Source organism: Battus philenor, unplaced genomic scaffold, assembly GCF_028537555.1.
Source record: "Battus philenor isolate CCGP_79_NKW_IND1 unplaced genomic scaffold, ilBatPhil1.0.hap1 SCAF_4, whole genome shotgun sequence".
Taxonomy (NCBI): domain Eukaryota; kingdom Metazoa; phylum Arthropoda; class Insecta; order Lepidoptera; family Papilionidae; genus Battus; species Battus philenor.
In genome coordinates this window covers 5,017,719-5,039,916 of record NW_027181704.1, presented here as the reverse complement: position 1 = coordinate 5,039,916, position 22,198 = coordinate 5,017,719, and the positions used below count along the sequence as shown (strand labels likewise).

Genomic DNA, 22,198 nt, shown 5'->3' with positions numbered 1-22,198 from the left:
CTTCGCATGCGAACTTGTCAGTACGCTGTTGAAATGAGAGATTAGTCAAATGTTAAAGTGACTGACATTTTACAACAACAAGACTCGCTAGCAACAAACACTCTTTTTCATTATTATCGAATACAATCATAATGACGTATTGTAAAATTGCAACTCTATTTTACAAAACAATAACTGCACATGCATTATTTATTATTATGCTTCATTTTAAACACTAAGTTTATATGTTATGTACAAAATAATTATCTTATTTATTTTTTGTCCGGATAAATAATTCGTAAAATTTACTTTTATGTCTTGTTAACTAAGTAAATACATTCTTTTAGTATTATTACATGTTAGTTTTTGTTGTACGAAAGTTAACTAAAAATATGTAAAACTGTTGTTATTATACACACTATTGTTTTTCCTTAACTTTGTTTACATCGTAGATATGTCTATAATACATAAAATAAAATAAAATAAAAATTAAATGTTTATTTCATATGCAAAAGAAATATTACCAATCTATGAACATTAAATGTATTGTCAAATTGTAGCCTTTCTTGATACTTGCATTAACATCATTTTGATTGCTGAAATGAATAATCAATGATAATCTTTGCACTAGCTTCATAGGTCTGTAATAATTACGTTTGTTTATAATATATATATTTATTTAATATAAATATCTCATTAAGCTTAGAAAGCCAGACGAACATTTAATAATAATTTAATATTTTTCATTATCATAGGAAAATACTTTTTATCGGTATCAAAATACTTTTTATAATAAATACAGTGTAAATAGAAATTTTCTAAGTTTTTATTGAAAATATGTATGTTTACGCCATTCATTGCATATGTTAATATTTGAAATATTTTTCTCTTTTGAAATGTATATCGAACATCGATGTTTTACGACATGACAATGCAACACATTTTTGGAAAATCTGATAGTAACTCGAAGCGTATTAACGTTTTTGAGGTCTGAATGTCTAGACACTCCGGCGATTCAAGCGAAAAATCTCTTTTCTTTGACTTATTTTACAAATATTCGTTTAACCCTAATAATATTTTTTATCGATCTGGTGATTACAAAATAAGTGTTTCATCATCATCATCAAATCAGCCCGCAGATGCCCACTGTAAGGCATACGCCTCTCCCAAAGATGACAATGACCGGTCTCGCGCTACCAGCATCCCGCGACTTTCCGCGACCTTAATCCCTATTAATTGAACCGACCACGACCAAGCCATGTCTGCTAGTTCGTTGACGCCACTCAGAAACCTTTCGGTACCAAAGACGGGGATCGATTATTTTTACTGCCAATTCAAACTGGCAATACGTTTCTAATTGGATGTGTGTTTACACTATAACAATTAGTTATTAACAATCAAGCGATTTTACAACGCTTAGCGTTTCAAAAATAAATAAATCCTTTTTTTTTCAGCGCTGCTTCTTGTGCTGGGGCTTCTATTGGGAGCATGGGTGCTGTACGGCCTTGGGAAATTTATACTATCGAGGATTAGACGGACTGGAAAGCTTCGCTATGGGGACAAGGAGCTGGCTTTACAGCAGAGACTTCGTGCACTTGATACTTTCAGAGGGTACGAGTAATGGTTTTTTTTTTATAAAAATCTATTTTTTTTTTTATATTAAAAACTTACACGAATATATAGATTCTAAGGAGAAAAGTTCGACAGTGTGACCTTTCAAATGGTATTCACAAAAGTATGGTGACTGTCTACCTGTGTGATGCATTACACATAAGTTTTATGTGAACTCAGCATTTATTTATTTAAACTCTGTTTATACAATGGAAACTAAGTGCTGAAGGTATTTTTTAGCTTCTAATCATTTGGGGCGGTCCAGAGACGAATTAAAACTAATCATATCAACAATTACTAGGTACCTATTTCAACCACAACATCTTAAATGACCCGACTTTATGTTACATGCTGAATATATGAAATATGGTTGTTAGAAAAGAAATTAAAATTAAATTTTTAAATAAACAAAATAATATATTGACCATTTGTATTACAAACGCAAACAATAAGAATTTTTGATCCATTGCTCATTACATTTTTTACAAAAGTACAAAACGATAATTTGACCCGTTATGTTTAGTGTCAATGAAGATGAAATAAGTAAATATTGAAAAATAAAAAAAGAAATCATAATAAAAAATATAAGTGCGCTAAAAAACTCTGATGTAAATGTACTAACATATTGTGCTAAAAATAATGGTAATATAATATATTCATAATTAAATGTAATACATATATATAATACATTTAGTCGTTCTCGAAGGACAAACTGAGCGTCAGAGAGTCTGAGGACATTTATAACCTTAGACATTGAAGCGCGTTCTTAAACGAGATGTATATTCAATAAATAGTCTAGAAACCATTGAAAATATAAACATTATTATATCATACAAGTTGTTTATTCTTAACACATTATCGTATACGTTTCATTTTTTTTTGTTGAAATGCCAAATTTTAAACGTTTTTGACTGCACGAAATCGGTCAAAACAGATATACAGCATACGTTGCTTCTGGCTAGACAAAAAAGGTTTTTAGTAATAAGTCCGACCGAAACTGCTGTATCGCGCGATAGGATGGTACATAAAGTAGCGTCCAATCGGACTATAACTATGACGGATTCAATTTGTAATAAATATTATTATAATTAGAATGGCGATCGTGTTCATGATCTTCGTGAATGACGGCGCGGGTGGCTACTGGTGGTTGGAGCACGCCACCTGGAACGGCCTGGCCGCAGGTGACCTGGTGTTCCCCGCCTTCCTCTGGATCATGGGCGTCTGCATCCCCTTGTCAGTGAAAAGCGCCTACGCTAAAGGCATACCAAGGTGGAAGATCCTTCTACAAATACTACGGGTGAGTTTAGCAGTCTGACTACTATTTATAATTCCTTACAGTATTGTATGAATCTAAAAATCTATGGTTTCAGAAATAATTAATAACGTTATGATAATATGTAAATAAAAAGCCTTTTCAAAATTCGGTTTACTATATATTCAAATTAATTATTGTTTACTATCCGTACTTACAGACTTGATAGAGTTTTAGAGTGATCAGTTTATTCAGGCCGATTGTAAATTGGTGTATAAGCTTCAAAGCTAGACAAATAAGATAAACATTAACCCCTTTAAAGCTACCTTATTACACCAATAACCATAATCCTATATACCTCGACTTTAATCTGAAAAATTTTTACAATCTTCCAAATAGTTTGCAACATGTGCATCGTAGCTAACGTAAAAGTGTGTTCAATCTTCAACATACAAACCGGTAATGTTAATATTACAACTATTGTTATCTGAAATCTCGAATGTACAAGGCCCTTATACTTTGCGTTCAAACATTATTATATCATATAGACTGCCGTTTCTTCGGGACGTTGTAGATTTAAATTGAGATATTCCATGAAATCAATAACATGCATTTCAACTATTAACTGTTTTAACTCTATATTTAGTACTTTTATTTTTGGTTTGCGCTATCACTCGATACACCTTTAACACTTCAATTAAGCTCGCTCAAGATCGAACCATGACTTAAACAGTTGCTATTGTTAAATTAAATTGAATAGTATCATCATGATTGCAGCGATAGGAAGTCCTCTGATTCAGGGTTCCCGGATAAGTTTTTCAACGAGTCTGGTCAAAAGCGCGCTTGCCCTTTCGAGTACTGTGCGGTATAAATCATGCCCGCTACATCGTTTATTTAATAACTGCAAAATAGATGTCACTTAGTTTTTATTGGACATCAGTCATTCATCATCTGACTTAGGTTTTTTATTTGTTTATTACTCTCATTCCAACAAAGCTGTAAAAGCCAGAAAGGTTGACAGTTCCCAAAAACCAATCAAATATAGCCATCTGGCGCTGATTTATCTGCAGAAATATCTGAGATAAAAATCCGTATCATCTTATGTAAGGTACGGCGATAAAGGCGGTTATACTAAGAATTTTATGTGAATGACTTTAATGTTTTATACCTTTAGTCTATGAATTAGGTTGAAAATTAAAATAACTTTCATAGTTCTGATATATGTGAAGTAGTTTTAATAACCCGTTAACCATAAAATCATTAGAGAAGCTCAATCATTATCGCAAAGAGGTCGGAGAGAGCTCGGGAATCTGATGCAGCACGCGAGCGCGGAATTTCTAATGGAGTATTTCGCAGAAGAGCGCCTTGAATTATTTATCAACTTGTTTATGTCCAAAGAATACGTGGAAGATCTGAATAACAACCGACGAAAGGGAAGTCTGGGTGACGTAATGAGTGAAAGTGTTACGTTTATAGAATAGCGAGACAAATGATTTCTGTAGCGTTCGAACGGAACATTACAAAGGGCTGCAAATATGTTTAAATAAAATTATGATCGGAAGTTCAATGATCTTGTCCTCCTCCAGATGACATTATATCTTAAACAATTGAATTTGAATCCATCTCTTTTGTGTGCGATGTGGCCTGCTGATTACCGATTCAACTTGCATATCTGCTAGACTATACCTGTCACTTTTATTCTTATATAGATCTGTACTTTTCTAAATCGATCTCTTAAACAGATCCCAACCGTAGCCACGATAGCTTGTTGATTGTGATTATGCTAACGAGGGCAGAAGTATAGATTTGGAGATAAGAAGGGTTAAAAAATTTTAAATACTGTATGTTATTAAAAGGTATATGAATGCTTTGTTTTTCTATTATTTGTGGTATAAATATTTGTCCAGGTAGTTTGTCAATTATTACATTTATCTTCAGCGTTCAGTCATGATGTTCCTGCTGGGCATTTCTTTGAACACAATCTACGGATCCAACATGCTGGGTGAAATACGCATATTCGGAGTCTTGCAGCGGCTTGCTGTGGCCTACCTCATAGCGGCTGGATTCTACGCGCTCACCGCCCCCAAATACTACACGCCGCCGCGGGTAAGTCATCGTTGCAGTTTTTTAAATTATACAGGATGTCTGGTGTCAGATTTTTATTTTCAAATTTAAATGAAAAATGTAATATTTGACAAAGAGTTTTAATAAAAACATCGAACAATATACTTACATCTTTTTAGAGTATGTAATACAAAAATCTTCCAACGACACACTGCTCAAATGGAGCGTTGCGTTCTGTGTCACGCACAGCAGAAAATTTGGTTCAATCGAGCTGAAAATTTTCTTTTAAAATCACAAGAGTTCGGGAATTGTTACTGTAAACTCTTTCTTTGTGTTAGCTGCATGAAAAATCCATAAGAATTAAGTCCGGTAACCTTGGTGGCTACGGAATATCCCCAATGTTAGTGATCAGTTTTTGGCGGAAAGCTTTCCATAGCGAATTCGTCAAAGTTCTGTCCGTGTGTGCCGTCGCATTCGCCTATTGTAACCACACGTAAAGGCCACCTCAAAGATCGCCACGATGGCTGATCTTGCGCTACCTATATGTTATGACTTCCTGCCCCATTGAATATATCGTCGGCCTACCTGGTACATATTATAAATTAAAAACAAAGTTTTTTTTAAAATGATATATGAAACCAGAGCAACACTATCTTACAAGTTAAAGATTATGACTTAGACCCTAGTTCGACAGTATGCAGAAACACTGTGTGAATGGAACAACATTTCCATTGATATATTTTTTGAACTTTTATTGTAAATCAACGTAGGAGATATAAATATATAAAATAAGCAAAAGATCATGTGCAAACGGCAGTCTTATTATGACGACTACACTCAAACAATCATTGCATCGTCCATCCAAGACCTGGTTAACAAGAAGTAATGGAGCTGGCGGACATGAAGTGATAGAAGGAGTTGGATCTGATTTTCATACATATTGAAATACGAAGTCCTTATAATATATATTTATATAAAGTAATCATTATGTCAGTCTATAGACGTCACCAAAGGCATAAGTGTTCCCCAATGATGACCACGTTGACCGGTCCTGCGCTGCATATATCCTGTGATAAGTAGAAATACATAACTTCAGTGACATTGTAATAGTAAAGTTTCTCTAGCCGTTTGAAAACCGGCCCTTCTTACCGATACAGGCAACTCGGAAGGAGTTAACTAACCTGTAAATGATTTTATTTTACTGCTCATTGATGTTGAAGGAATACGTCACTGTTTTCAGAATTTATATATTTTTTGGCAACCACCATGATAAATAAGATAACTTAGTGCAGTACCATCAATATTATTGTTGGATAGTTCGAAAATGACATTTATAAGCTACCTTACCATAGTAAAACATTTCAACATAAGCCGTTTTGTTGTTTCTCGTCGATAGCTTTTGTGTAGTAGCGCCGGCAAGCATTGTTTCAATTGACAAAAGGTGCTTCAATTTGCACGATGTTCGGTTATAAACAAAGCATATATTACGTCATCGCTACTTACTATTCGCATAACATTGACAGGACATTGAGTCATGTTTAATTTATTATTTATCAAGTTGACAAGGGTATGTTGACAGCTTCAGCATTTGAGGAGGTGTAGCGATAAAGGTCCTTAGCTTAAACCTTTTTACATTATTTATTTCATCGGACAAAGCGCATAGATCGCTTAACATGATTACATACAAAGCAAACGGACATAAGAATCTTCTTGGCTTGGTCTGCCACTAGAATCGGACCTAGAATTCCTACTCTAGGTCACCTAAGAAGGCCGAACCTCAGTTTAATCTTTTAGTGTCATCGGATTGTCGGAAGTAGCTCCTCATATCAAAATTTTAACAGGAGGACGTCTACCGGTGGACATAAGCCTTACTCACAGATTTACGATAAGACCGATCTTCCGTCGACTTTAATAATATCGTCTACACAACCTTTTAGGTGGACGTTCAACGCTGCGCTTGCCAGTCGGTGGTCACTACTCCAGAACCCTAAGAAATCAGCGGTTGCCTGTTTTGCACGCTTTGTGCCCCCACTGCTACTTTATTTTGCCAATCCGTTGGGTTACTTGCTATCGTTCACCTTCCGATGACGTCATTCCTGATTTAATCTCATGGACAAATCGTGAACATTGCCCTCTTTATTTTTCTTTGAGCGACTATGACCTTACTGGTAATACCCGAAGTGAAACCACGCTTCAGTGCAAAAACTCATCACTGGCAACACACATTTGTCGTAGACCTAAGTAAGTAGTCTTAAGGCACCGAGGGATATATAATATACGTCACATTTATTACTCTTTAATAGCATATGTAATTTAGTGATGCAAATAGTATTATCTTCTAGTTATAGACCTTAAGTTGTTGATTGCAATATAACTTACGGATATTAAGTGAGATTAATGTCAATTACATGCGATGCTTTAAGTGATTTTTTCCGGTTTGATGATCTCCACGAGCAATTGGTTTTAAACGGTTCCAATTTTCAATATTAAATTGGTGTTTTTTGATTAATTGCGACACTATATCTGAGATATTTAATTGTAAAAGAATAAATATAAAACTGTTAAATAAAATAGCAGATATGAGAAGAAACAGAGATATTCATAAATCGTTTATTATGAAACAAAGAAATAAATTTTTAAAATATTTTTTCTCTGGTAAAGAAAATAAAACAAAATAATTACTATAATTATGTCAAATTAGAGGAGAGAATATATACTTTTTTTAAAACATGTGCCAAAAAGTTCTCATTTTTTTTAACAATTACGAATTTCGATCATTTATTTTGAATTTATACCGGATAATGTTTTATCAACACTGATAAAACTGCCCATTTCGCATTATCGACATCTTTTATGTCAACATGATAAAAACAGTTAAGAACATCTGATGATTCACTGGATTCCGAGGAGAATATTAATCTTCGCAAGTTATGTAAAAAGAAAAGAGATGATTTCCGACACTCTCAAGTTTAAAAGCTTTTAGAGAATTGAGATATGAATACGAAACTGAGTTCATTATGTTAGCAGCATTTTTTCCGCCGCCATTTTGCATAGGTATCGATGCTCCGTCTCTCTTACTTTTTGATTCTCTCTCTTTAGTTGGCAACATTTATTCGCTGTTAAATATTTTATTTTAAAATTATAATGTACATTTAAATAGAATTATGAGTCTTATGTACATTATCATTATTACATTTATGTTCTTTGCACTAGGTTTGCGGGCTCTGTTGCAGATATCTGAGTGGTTTGAATTATGTTTGTTTATAACTTATATTTTTTTTTCATATTATAGATTAAATATAACAAACAATGACATTTCAATACTTGGGATATGTTTGTATTCCAGGGCGCATGTGGACAAGCTCTGAAGGACCTGCTCTCGTGCGTGTGGTGCTGGGTATTGGCGGCAGTGCTGGTGGCCTTACACACCGCCATTACTTTGCTGGTTCACCACCCCGACTGCCCTGCGTGAGTATCGGGAATACTATAGTATAAATATTGATATAAAGCGATAATAAAGTACTACAGTCTACAGTCCCTTTGCGTTAGGAACCTATCGGATCATCACTGTCCACTTATTTAAGCACGAAATTCAATTAAGTACCGAATAATTGTTATTATTCTTTCTGTTACTGTATATTTTCTGTAGACCTTAATATTTCTCTGTTATTATTTTCCTTATATATTTCAGGTTAGTTTTTCTTTACATTAAATAAGTTCAAGCTTTCTAAACATGCGTTTCAGTGGTTACATGGGCCCGGGCGGGAAGCACGACGACTGGGTAGCGCCTGAGTGCAGTGGTGGTGCTGCAGGCTACATTGACCGTCTCCTCCTCGGAGAGGGCCACCTCTACCAGAACAGCGACGCGCGCCGCACCTACGGAGGACCACCCACCGACCCCGAGGGCTTGCTCGGTAACGTATACACTGCTATCTTAATTCAAACTTATTTTAACAAAATCAATCCTGCTACTTCTTAAAATTAGAATAGCACTCTATATCTTAAAAATGCTATATCTTAGTATAAAGGTGTCGGGTCACCGTTGATTCTTAATAGTAAATTAATTGGCTACTCAATTTTATTTCTGATTTACTTACACTGCTGCCGAAGTGGTATTTGCTCTTAGATTCTCAATAATGAAGATTAGAAGCGATCTTCATCCAATGCTATTCGACAAAGTTAACACGGATGTATGTCTTCTTGTGGTTGTACTCCTACCATGCGCTTGCGGGTTTGTGGTCTCCACTGCTGAATCTTAAGGCACTATTGATCATCAGTATGACGCGCTGTGCGGCTACTCTAACTTGCCAATTAGTTTGTCGGTTACTTTCGTATAAGAATCTCCTTATTCCTGATACGATCTATATGTATCATTAAACTCATTTATTACTATTTTAACTAATAAATAGTAATCCTACTATGCCATACCTGTATTTACAGTTTGTAAAAAAACTAATCTTAAAAGAATTTAAAGTAGTCTATGAAATTTTGACTGATCGATGCTATTGGGCCTAAAGTTCATTTCACAGTTTATTATGACGGTTACTTTCTTTCGTCCATCTATCTCCTGAAAATCATCATCAATATCATATCAGCCGATACAGCTTAGGTTGCCATGATAGCCGGTCTACGCTGTCCGAACCTGAAAATTACATAAGATTATGGTTTTGTAGCCAATATCCAGTGTGACTTAGTGTTGTGTTGCAGGGTGCTTGACGTCTGCGGTGCAGGCACTGCTCGGCGTGCAGGCGGGCGCGACGGTGCTGCTGCAGCGCTCGCACAAGGCCCGCGTGTCGCGCTGGCTCGCCTGGGCCCTTGTGCTCGCGCTCGCCGGCGCCCTGCTCGCGGGCTTCTCGCGCGAGCACGGGGTCATTCCCATCAACAAGAACTTGTGGTAAGTCTGCTTATCATAACTTTGTAACTTCTTGGCGTCATTTACATCGACATGGACTGGTGATATTACTTTTTATTACAATGATACGATAATAAAGGTTCATTTTGATTTTGGTTTCTATCAAATTGGACTGAAGAGGCATTCTTCTCATGATATACACGAGTGATAATTATAAAGAAACTGTAGTGGAAAATCATCACCATTTGAGCCGTAGAACTTCGTCATAGATTTCCAATAACACCGGAAGCGGTTTGCATCTTGCATTTATGCTGAATGATGATTCTAAGCATTGGCGTATAGTATAATCCTTCAGTCCGGAAAATGTATTAACTACGCCATTATCTGAAATACTGAAACTTTTGCGAAATAACATTTGGAGGGTTACATTACTTTCAATATACAAAGTATAGCATTCATATCATATATTTTTCATCAACCAATTTATAAGTATGCGAAGATTACTTTGAAAATGACTTTTGGTATAATTCCAGGTCCATGTCATTTGTACTGGTGACGTCGGCATGTTCACTGACGCTACTGAGCATTTGTTACACCTTCACGGACGCCTGGCGACTGTGGGGCGGAGGTCCGTTCAGGGCACCAGGGCTCAACGCGATCGCCTTGTACGTGGGTCACTCCGTGTGCGCCCACCTGTTTCCCTTCCATTGGCGTGTGCCTTACATGCGCACACATAGTGTCTACCTGGTGGAAGCGGTATGGGGCACGGCGCTCTGGGTGATAATCGCCCACGTAATGGCGAAGAAGAAAGTGTTCATAAGTCTCTGAGATTACGCCTCCTACGACTCCGCTTTGGCTGTCGACGTGGCGGAGTACGAGCTGTTTTCAAACGCTCGCGTGAGGGATGTGCGGCAAGAGACGGATATTGTACGACTGAGAAATGCCAGAGCGCCGACTGACAAGAGATATATACTCCCACGGTCGCCCATATGCACGCCTCTTCTGCCCCGCAGACGGAACCGCAGTCGAGTCGTCTCCTTGTAGGTGAAACTTATTTATCCAACCCAGTGCCCTTTAGATGTAAGATTTCTTCGAATAAGTGAAAATATACTCAAACTCCTGTTTTTGTTCGGCCCTCTTTATTCTATTTTTGGGTGGTATATGAAAATATCAACAACTCTAAACATAATTGACGAAGTTATCAATAAAAAAAATAGTAAGGAAGATCATCTATATTTTGGCTACATGAAACTGAAAAAAAGTCAAATCTAAATGAGCCTGATGCAGTACTTTTAAGAGGCGAAAGCGATTTCCGACAAGATAGTTCGCGTATTGTTAGACTACGAAGAATGGCTACGATTCAGCATTAGTTATTTTGAAAATTTTCACGTTGTTTTTACCGCATTAAAACAGATTTCTGAGTGTATATGATTGTTTTTGCGATAGTTAAGGGTCATTTTCTTTGGTCGTTAGAGCTCGCTTTCAGGATACGGGAGATTGTTATTCACGCATGTCATACATAAAATATGTTTGCTTTAGTCAACAAGGTACTCTTGCGGATTGTTGCTGTTACAATCCTGTGTAGTCTGTTTGCGTCAAATAACACTCTGTACCCACGCTGACTTTACATCAAAGGTTTCCAGATTCCACATCTTTTCATAAAGATCACTTTCAAACTCTTTGCAACTAGATTGTTTTAATACGTTTTAACTAAATATAGAATAAGTAAGTTTATACAACAGTCGTTGAGCTTAAAATATTATCTGCCTACATAGATAGGTGAAGAAATTTTCCTTCACTTACGTCTTGAGAACGTCTATTTTTTTGTCGTGCCATCATCGAGTCCCGTTTAATCTCTCGCGGACCGCCTGGACCACTTTTTAAATTGACTTTATCATAAATTGATGAATTTCATTAGTTTTAAAGCCCCGTGCAGATACTTCCGATCGCTGTATGACGATAAACATTGGGAATGTTCAATGAAAATGAGCCCTTATGATTATGTATACGTGTTGCTAGTGCAGTTGTCGTGTATTTTATACTTTTTATATATAGACTTAACATTAAGTATAGATATAACATTAGAAGCTGTAAAAGCCAAAAAGGCTAACAGCGCCCAGCACTAATTGAATATATATTAAATAGTATATGAATTTTGGCGAAATAAAAATTAATTACGCTAGAAGTGTGTTTTAAAGCAAAGACTGAGACAATGTAAAACGCCACCGTTGTTGGCGTTTGAGTGCATGTGAGTTAAAACATTTAAAATCTAGTCTCAATCGGTGTAACTAATTCTACTGTTTACATTTTGTAAAAGTGTAGAGTTTAAGGTACGCTTGAGTTAAATAAATATTCTGTACACGAAATGTTGTTATTATTGAATAATTATTGTGATACACTTTCAAACGGGCATAGCGTTCTGTTTGGGCAACAAGGATTAAGGGTAAGAAAAGGTAATGAAACAATCGATGTACGATATCTCGCTTTATTAGCTCAAGGGTGACAGTAAAATCTGAATTGTCAATGGAAAATAATAATAAAACAAACGATTCAACAAATCTTGACTCAAGGTAACAGCAAATAGTTTTAACAAAACTATCAATAAAATTACTATTCAAATGAATAACAAAATACGACCATAGAGCGTACGTAACGCTTTGTAATCGCGAACTGCGTCCATCCGAGATTATCTGTGCAACATAAAATCTTTTTAATCTACACTCAAATTTAGACAGCATAACCTCAGATGGATGCGGATTGTCACCCAATATGCGTTGCTCGCATACTTAATTGTATAATTGTATGTTTGGCATTTCGTATAAGTTATTTTATGAAGAAACATGTCCACGCGCGACGCCGTGGAGCCGAAACGCAGACACAATTTCATTTTGAATTGTTTCCATAAGTTAAAATATCTACTATAATTTATAAGTCGTTTCCAAATAAATCACTCTTTTTGTAGACGGTAAATGCCATATTAGGAATTAAATACGATAACTACGCGATAAATATCTCTTTCATATATAAAACGATTTCGTACGGTGCGCCCTGGACCTCAATCCTTCGCACATCATACAGTTACATGAAAGGCAGGCGCCCTGCGATACCGACATACATATATTTTGTATACATAGATATACATATAAAACTTTACGTTATTCTAGAACTAACTTGTATAGCGATAGACACATAAAACAGTGTTTATACATTTCTAAAATTTAACTATAGAAAAAATCTCTTAAAATATATCTCAATAAATTCTTTTAACTGCTCCGACCCGGAGTCGAAATAGACGATATATTTCAGCGATGATATAAATAGAACATTTTCTTATTACTAAATAGGAAGAACTTTAAATTTTTAAAAAGAGAACGTTGTAATTGCACACATAGTAAAAATACTTGCCCGGCGCAATCGCCTCTGCTCCGTCGATCATACTCCCCGCGGAAATACAAAAGCTTGTCGCGTTACAACAGACTCGAAGTAAAGGGGGCACTTGTTTGTACAAGTGATAGTGGTTAGTTTTACTAAGTTAGAATAACACGTAAGTACTCGAGCACAGATTAAGTCACTCATATCATTAGAAGACTAATGGAATGTTTAGTCTAAGAGAATGCCAGTCAACCAACACAGGCACACGGGCATAGGCGCGGCTGCCAGTCTCTAGCAAAATGTTGGCAAGACACGAACGAAACTATTAGAGATTCGGTTACGGCTCTCTCGTCTCGAATCAAAGGCCGTCATTGGGGAATTGTTAATTACCCGGCCCCAGGGTTTAGTCGACGGCGCTACACAAATGGCGCATGTTAAAATGTTAAAAAGCGTACAGGTTTGAAGTAACGACGGCGTTCAAGTGAGCTCCGCCGAGGCGGCCGGTATTTGTACTTGTCGGTCCAGAAGCGCAGCGCGAACTGGATCGTCCACCCAATGGCCCGCTGCAGGTTGCTTCGTAGACTAGACGTTGAGCCACCGAAATCCTATTTTATCAGAAATCGGTCTCTCGCGGGTCCGTTCATTGGATGCATACATCTTACGTTATTCTTAAATAAACGATAAAAATCTCTAGGACGATACACATTTCGCTATAAATGCAAATTCACGGAATTCAAAATTAACAGGTAACACGCACTTTCGCGTGCGTCTTACGTATTATGCTAAGGTCCCGCGTCGGGAGATAACGACATTCTTTAAGTAGTTTGGACGCATAACTTTTTCCTCAATAAAAATCGATGTCGGAGCATTAGGCCGGTAATAAAGTGGTTAACAGTCGACGTAACACCTCAGTACGATTATTATGAAGTATAAAGCGGCTCGCCAACACGGCCCCGTGCCAGCGAACGTATGCTACGGGTAACAATAATAATGCTTAAACTAATTGCATATTTTAATAAAAACACGCACAAACTAAGGCCTAGAGTAACGACGCCTTCGCAGCGTCCAATACATATAACGAGATTTCAAACAACACGCGTAGACAACTATCAATAGCTAAGAGCCCAGTACGAATCCCTGTGAACGAGGCGTCCCCGATGTAAACTAGAGGGCGGCACATATCGCGCCACGGAATACCTTATACCTAACGAATACAATGAGCAACCATTCGAACCATCATCGCGTCTCCTTTTGGATACGACGTTACCGCGTACAATTGTAAATTACATCCAAAATATACATTAAAAATATACACTCCGAATTAGATACATTGTCGTTGTTACATTTTATTATTAAAATATTCTATTTAACCGTGGGACTGTTTAGTGTTTCAATACGCACTATTTTTAAGCAGATATTTGTAATCAGATCGCAGGCCGCTCTTAAAAGACATTTATATGTCGGAAAACATGTATGCGCGCACGCAGCTTTAGCACACGCGTGATGGTTTTTGCTAATATCAAATTGTGAAATACAAAAGAATACTTTTATTTTAAGCCATAAAATAAATAATATAGAAGTAGAACCATGTGAAACAAAAATTGCGATACAACTTTAAAAAGAAATGAGATAAATCACCACATGTTTATTACAGCAAAGAAAGGTTACACAAAAATCATTGAATTGCATTACTAAATAACATCTTGGGGCCTGTGATCTGATCGTAATGTAAACGCTACAGGACGTAAGTAATATATATATATTAAATACGTCTAAAAATATTTCTTTCCATCGTTGTCAGCTATTCCTTTACGAATTTACGTGAATATTGGTGTGTTAAATCCCTGGTGCGATGCCGCAGTTTAGAGCGGAATGTGATGTCACGCGATGTTTTTCCTGTGATGACGTCACTTTCTGACGTTGCGGGTGACGAGCGCTTGAAGAGCCGCGAGCTGACTGAGCAGATTCGCGTTCTTCTGTTCCAACGTCTCCACCCTCTTCCTGTAGTCAGTGTTCTCCGACACCAGAATCTCGACCTTCCTCTCCAGCTGGTCCATGTACTCTTTCTTCTTGCGCCTACTTTCTTGAGCAGATATCTAGAAAAGTAAATCAGGATTATTAGATATGTGTTTCATCATAACTTCATACACAGGACTAACATTGGTGGATATAGGCCTCCCCCAAAGATTTCCAATAAGGACGGTTGGAAGTGGCGTACTTCTAGCGTCACCCACTATACCTATACGGCGGACGATTATTACACGCACGGCTTATTACATTCAAATCGTACTAAGAGTTTCGATTCAAAAGCATTCGGGAGGGTCATATTCGCCACATCATCATAATTTTTTTGTCATATGATTTGTCACTGCTGGTCTATTTCATAGATTTACAAAAGTACGGGTAGGAAGTCAAGGAAGTAAATGCGTCTTCTGCCATCCTACACTGTGCTTGCCTCTTCGTGTTCTCCTCTCCACAACCTTAAGATCCCAGCGGCCATCCGATTTACGCGTTATGTGGCCATCTCACTGCCACTGACGAATCTTGGTTAAGTCGATTACTTTGATTCGTCTACGGACTTTTTTATTATTGATTCGTTCTCGAAGTCAAATCCTGAGCACAGCCCTCTCCGAGGCCCATTGAGCGACTATGAGCTTGCCAATGAAGCATAAGTAAGAGACCACGTTCCACTGCTACAACATCGACACGATTTAATTCTGTTATCCAATGAGAACTTCTATAGTTACTATTATACCTTGATATGTTGATGATATTACCTTATTTTTAATTTTCCTCCTGATCTTCTTGAGAGATTTCTCCTCGGCTTTCGTGAGAGGTAGGCGTGTGGGCACCGGGTATCCTTCTGCGAGTAATGTGCGCTTCTCCTCTTCCGTTAGCACCAGCGTGCCTGTTGATCCCTTCTACGGAAAATAAAAAAGATGAAATTAAAATTTTCATTACGTATATTTGTTTTTATTTGTCACCTGGGGCATAGAACAGGCCCCCGTCGTTGCTTTAAGAGTCGACCAGGGAAAAATATTAAGACGATAGGCAGCATTTTCCAAAAATATTTACTCCGCTAATTCTGGCGGAGGCAGCAGCCATGGTAACAGCGGTGCATGGGGGTGCTAATCTCCGGCAAACTCTTTAGAATCCCTCCGACGACCGGCATAGAAATAAAAACATACACATAGGGCCCCTCCATTCAATTAAAAAAACTTGTTTATAACTAAGTCGTTCCTTAACCAGTATTCATAATACAGAGCGTTCATGTAGCATTTAATAACAAAATATTTCAAAATATCTAATCCTCTTCAACACAGAACTTACACTTCTGGCCTCATTAGCAAGCTTACAGTCGCTCAATGAGCCATGGATAAGGCTAGTCTGGATTTCTGTAGGAGATGGAGTTAGGGATGAGCAGATCCGTAGATAAACGAAAGTGACCGATATTGCCAATCAGATTAGCAAGTCGAAGCAGCAATGGGCAAGTCACATAGGTGGACAAAAAACCTTGGTAAGACTGCCGAAAGAGGTTGGATGCAGACTGCTTCAGGAAATCATGGATTTCTGAAAAAGCCGGTCTTGCAAAGGGGGTTCCTGTGCCACAGCTGAATGATGATGATAGTATGGTGAATAGTAATACCGGCTGGGTGCTGATGAGGGGCGTGTTGATGGGTTGGCGTGAGTGCTGTGAGACGTAAAGATGCGCGCGGCGCGGCGGCGGGGCCGCAGCGGGCGGGGCGCTTGGCTCGTGCGCCGGCGAAAGCGCGCCCTCGCTATCTGATGAAGACAGCGACGACGGCGGCGTTGGCGGCAGATTGAAGCCTGTCAAACATATAAGGAACACTGTTTTATTCTTTACTAATGTTGCGAGCAAACATATCAGTGTTTCATTATACTACTGGACTAAAAGACTACGCTGTTCATAAAATAAAAAATGGTCTATCTACATAACACATCAGGAAGATAATAGGCTGAAAACCAGTGCTCCTCGGAGCCGTCACGACTGGCACATGCTTTTATTTATATTACCATCTAAATATTCGAATATATAAAAAGTCTAAATGTAACAGTACATGTGAAAGAAATCGTGGGGCGCAGGACAAACCTTTCCGCTGCGATGGAAATTAAAATTAGATTATTGGTATAGCTATTTATGCATTATTTGTGATGGCTTTTATTGACTTAGGAATACCCACACGTTAGCCTCTTCTACTTCGTCGCACATATTTCAGAGTGTCGGTACTAGAACACTCAGATTTCCTAATCGTATTCCCCTTCATCGTACTTGTATGTGAGCAGTAACTATTATACATATTTTATAAATAGAAGGACTACTACAGAGAATGCAACCCACTTTCGAAGTCGGCAAAAGGCTACCACTGCTCACAGAGCTTCTAATTCAAAAATAGAAGAAGTTGACATTTAATTAGTGAAAGAGCCAGTGGAAATAGAACACATTCAAAACCATTCTACATATAAAACTAGTTAATGCAAATAAATCCAGCAGAGGACTTCTTACGTCTGAAATAGTGATGATGTAAGACAACGTATAAAAGCAGACGTCATACCCGAGGCCCCGGAGCTGGAGGTGACCTTGATGGAGAGCTTGTTGTTGCTTAGCGAGCTGGCGATGCGCGGGGCGGTGCTCAGCAGCAGCTGCGGTACACCCGCAGCACCCACCTTCTGCAGCACGGCCTGTGACATGTGAATTGTTCCCGTCTGCAAATCGTCACCCACACCACCGTGAGATACGTCTGACGATAACTTTGGAGGGCAGAGAGAAAGAGAAGAAACGCAACTAGGGAGAAAGCAGTATGAGAAAAATATCCATACTCTTTTGTCTAAATATGCTGTTTAACCGTTGGCATTTACAGTTTGACTGTACTTAGAAAGATTCGTGTAGAGGGGACTTGATTAAGGTGGTGAACCACTGAAGACACAATAATTTAAATATCTTTGCAATAAACAAGAAAGCTTGGGAGATTATAGGTAGCCCTTGGTAAAGCAGTTAAGATTATGTATTTCAGTGGATTGGTATGGTGCAAAAACAGACGCATGGGGTGACTCAGTGCAAATCAGAAAGCGGTGGCTTGGGGTGTCACACAATCCGCGTTTAGTAGTCTTTTTCAAGATTGCTCGACAAGTTCATCAAGGTTCTATCCGATATTACGGCTCTCTTAAGTCTACATGTCATATTTTCTCCACCATCCGTTATTTTAAAAATCTAGTTTGAAAATGTCACGCAAAGGCACAATAAACATATGTATATTTCATATTTAATCTAAGTTTTGAGAGGCTACACAACACTCAAAAGAAAAGTAAATTTGTAAATTGATATCTAATCCTATTTAACGAAAGATTTTTTTTATAATATCAAACAAATATTTAGAAGTTTGTTAAACTCTAATAACCTTTACATTTCTACGAGTCATTGCATATAGATTGCGGTATTTATTGGTTTAAGCCATCTTTAGAACTACTCTCTCGCGCGCGGAGAGAGTATGATTAAGGTAACGGTGCGTTTAGATAATAAGAAATGCTTTATAACATGTTTTGAAGAATCCGCGAGTAAAAGGCGTTTCATGTTCAAGATACAGTCACGTTTATTAAAAATCGTTTGGTTATAAAGATTGATATAACTTCGCCAAAAGTTCATGTTATTATTAAACTAAAATGTTTTTCTTATAGTGAAATAAATTTGCATTTGATTATGCAAATTTCACGCTAAACAGCAAAAGGAATAAAAGAACAATTCATCTTAATAGTATTAATATAGAAAGGCCGTTGGAACAGTGAGTGTGATGTAAAACGAATACGTGACTTTACTGACAAAGCGACTATTATTTGCTTTTATAGAATTATTGAACAAAGAAAACAATTAGTATGTATGCGACGGGGACGTGAGAACGGAACACGTTTTATATCCTAGCAATTAAATTTAGAATTTATTAATTTTATTTCATAAAGCTATACAAGAAGTGTTAAATGCTATATCGGTTATAACCACATATTAACTCATACATCCGCGATTACTAAGTCATTCCGTGTGCTAATAAGTACAACGTTGAGTAAGCATAAGCGCTATAACTGTTCAAGCTATATGTTTTGCACATTATTCTATATAACAGCTTACTATAGCTGTTTACGGCGACTTGGAATTTATAAATGTAAACGTTTTATAAAACCAAAAATGCTATTTTAGCGTTTTAAAGACAATGTAAAGATCTGAAAGATTAATTTTTTATCATTGACGAAGACTTTTAAGCTTGAGGGATTCATATGGAACTTCGACTTGGGATTTTATTTGTTTTGTTTTAACGGTTTATTAGGCTCCAAATTTCTAAACTTATTTAGATGAGGGTTCCATAAAGAGAACGTGGGAAATCACCTCGGCATGGGCTGTCACTGGAATCAAGTGTAGCATTGGCATATGCAGGTTCTAGGGAAATCACTTTCAACAGTATTGACCATTTTATTTACATCTTCATCACCATCATTTACATCTTAATACGTTCACAATTGGACATAGGCTTACATAGAGATTTCCAATAGGACCAGTATGAAGCGTCTTTCGACGACCTTGATATGATATGTCCCCTTTGTAGGTGAACGTCATACGCTGCGCTTGCCGTTATGTGGTTTTCACCAGAACAGTAAGACCCCAGCGGTCATTGCCACTTGAAGTTGCCAATTCACTGGGCTATGCCGATTACTTATCTTTGTCCACTAATCTATTTGTTCCTCATTCGATATAGTAGAAGAATATCGAGCATATAATAGGCTTTAATTATTAGTTCTGTATGCATTGACTGTGTCTGATTGTTGTTGTAATTTGTTTTGGATGTGAGACAGTCAATGAAATCGTACCGTGTGGTCTATAACGTAGTCGAGTTGTGCAAGGGCCGCGCCGGGTGTGGGTGAGGGTGGGCAGGAAGATGCCGGGGAGTCCGGCTCTGACTTGGGCTCGGCTTTCACTTCTGTAACGGGAGAACTGGACCGCCTCCTGCTTCGCCATGCGCTCGCTGGGATAGCAGGGTAGCATTCGTCTTCCATATCTGAAAAAAAAGTTTGTACGAATTACTAATAGTTATTTAAAATAAATGATTAAGGTTACGCATAGCGTTCAAATAAAGTATAAATCCGTTCATAATGATTATAAATCTATTATAGCATTTAAGAGTTTTATATTGAACTGTGTGGAGCTTGGTTTATTCTCAATTTACTTAGTTGTTATTACGTATACATCGAACATTGTTTAAAAGAGCTACTGTTGAGTTTCTGGCCGGCTCTTTTCAGCACATCAGGATTCTGAGCCGGTGGTAGGTTTTCACTGATAACATTAAAATAATTAACTATGTAAATGCTTACTTTGATATAAATAAATTTTGGAATTCATTTTTATTACTATCATTTCAGCTGTACAAAGTCCACATAGTTGCCAATAAGGCCAGTGGTAAGCGGCACGCATCAAGCGTCTAGCGACGACTTTAACAAGATCCTCATCTGTCCAACTAGAGGACGTCCCATACTGCTCTTGCAGGTCCGCGGCAGCCCCCGCAGCTATCTTTCCAGCGCGGTGTGTGGCCTGCCCACTACCACTAACTTACAACTCCACTGGCTTACGTCAGTAACTAAAGTTCATTTACAGATCTCCGTATTCTTGATTTGGTCTCTAAATCTCATTTTGTCTAAGTTAGATTTTTCTATAATTCGAAATGCATAGTCCTAATGCTCTTTTTGTTTAAAATACTTAAACAATAAATCATGACATTTATAACGCGATGGTTCGCATACTGTTTAGGTTTCGGAATCTTATCGGATCCTCGTGCATGCTTTCGCATCGTCTACCTGCTGACACACAGCGTGGCACTTAAAGCTAATACATTCCAACACTAAAGTAACCAAAAGTCATATAAAATAATTTTACCTTTATATCTTATGACGTCCATCTTGAAAAATGTGACATTTCTTATAATTTTCGATAAAACAACCATCAAATCAATTTATTGTCTTGATTAATATTAAACCTCCTTAGGGGACATCATATAAAACAAGGCATTCTATTTTTACATCACACAAAAATAAAATTACGTAATTTTCACTGTGTTATAACGTAATATTTATATTCCATTTTGTCACCGGTTTATTTAAGTTTATATAAATAAGCCAGCTGTTATAATATTACTTCAAACAAGAAATTAAAGAAAAAATAAATAATATTATTTTATCAAAGAATTCTATACTGTTAATGCGCGGAATTAAATATTGTTGATGCTCACTCAGAAAACTAATTATTGTCGCGTACTCTATAAAACTATTTGTAAAGAACAACTGGCGGGTTTCTCACCGTTTCTTCTCAGCAGAACTGCCTTCCGGCGACTTGACGATTCGAAAGAGTTTATAACAGCTTAATTAAATAAAGAATATTTTGGTTTTTAATATAATGATGGTGAGCGCTAATATAAAATAATCTCATTTGTCAATTATATCAAAATATATAATTATTGTTAGAATGTTGCTATGCGTTTTTTTTAAGTTAAATAAAACATTTCTCAGGCGAGAAAATGCTAAATATGGCCATTGGAAAATGTAAATATTCAATTATAAAAACATACATTTTAATAAATTATAAATTAAAAAAGCTTTTGAAGAAGTAATTCAATTTAAAGTTAATATATGTAAATAAGACGCGCGAGAAGCGCCTCTCCGGACTACTAATTATTATTGCCCGCAAGCAAATTTGAATACTTTGCCGCGTCCGTAACAACTGTATATGAAAATTATGATCAGTTATCTTTTAACATCTGTACTGTACAGCATCAATTAAACTGTAACAGAGCTGCAATAAAAATTGTTGTATTATAGTTAAGTTTATACAGTTATTCCATTTTTCCTCGTCTATGTATGTATACGTAAATATATAAGAGATTTCTACCTATGTACTGATATAATAATCTTTGGAACCATAGTGCTTGGATACTTCAACACAGCTGGTATGACCGAAGGCCGTTGAGAACGAAAAGTTTTCGTATGGTGACCATGAGTTGGAAGACGTAGCGTAG

The 22,198-nt window shown here is 37.1% G+C and overlaps 2 protein-coding genes across 4 annotated transcripts in view; one reads left to right on the top strand and one right to left on the bottom strand.

Annotated features, from left to right (window-relative positions):
• Nucleotides 1–10,977, top strand: part of Hgsnat (Heparan-alpha-glucosaminide N-acetyltransferase) — a 36,658-nt gene extending 25,681 nt beyond the window's left edge. The window contains exons 4-10 of the mRNA XM_068771824.1: nucleotides 1,434–1,590; nucleotides 2,683–2,887; nucleotides 4,781–4,948; nucleotides 8,253–8,374; nucleotides 8,651–8,820; nucleotides 9,614–9,800; nucleotides 10,292–10,977. Coding sequence (XP_068627925.1) covers nucleotides 1,434–1,590; nucleotides 2,683–2,887; nucleotides 4,781–4,948; nucleotides 8,253–8,374; nucleotides 8,651–8,820; nucleotides 9,614–9,800; nucleotides 10,292–10,586 — 1,304 coding nt within the window. The 3' untranslated portion in view covers nucleotides 10,587–10,977. The remainder of the gene's footprint in view (nucleotides 1–1,433; nucleotides 1,591–2,682; nucleotides 2,888–4,780; nucleotides 4,949–8,252; nucleotides 8,375–8,650; nucleotides 8,821–9,613; nucleotides 9,801–10,291) is intronic.
• Nucleotides 10,978–12,229: 1,252 nt separating this feature from the next.
• Nucleotides 12,230–22,198, bottom strand: part of CrebA (Cyclic-AMP response element binding protein A) — a 142,864-nt gene continuing 132,895 nt past the window's right edge. For 2 of the 3 annotated variants that reach the window (XM_068771765.1, XM_068771767.1), the window contains 5 exons: nucleotides 20,004–20,191; nucleotides 17,705–17,855; nucleotides 16,777–16,958; nucleotides 15,908–16,051; nucleotides 12,230–15,226 (listed from right to left, as the gene is read on the bottom strand). In XM_068771765.1, coding sequence (XP_068627866.1) covers nucleotides 15,038–15,226; nucleotides 15,908–16,051; nucleotides 16,777–16,958; nucleotides 17,705–17,855; nucleotides 20,004–20,191 — 854 coding nt within the window. In that variant the 3' untranslated portion in view covers nucleotides 12,230–15,037. The remainder of the gene's footprint in view (nucleotides 15,227–15,907; nucleotides 16,052–16,776; nucleotides 16,959–17,704; nucleotides 17,856–20,003; nucleotides 20,192–22,198) is intronic. The other variant, XM_068771766.1, reaches the window with a different exon arrangement.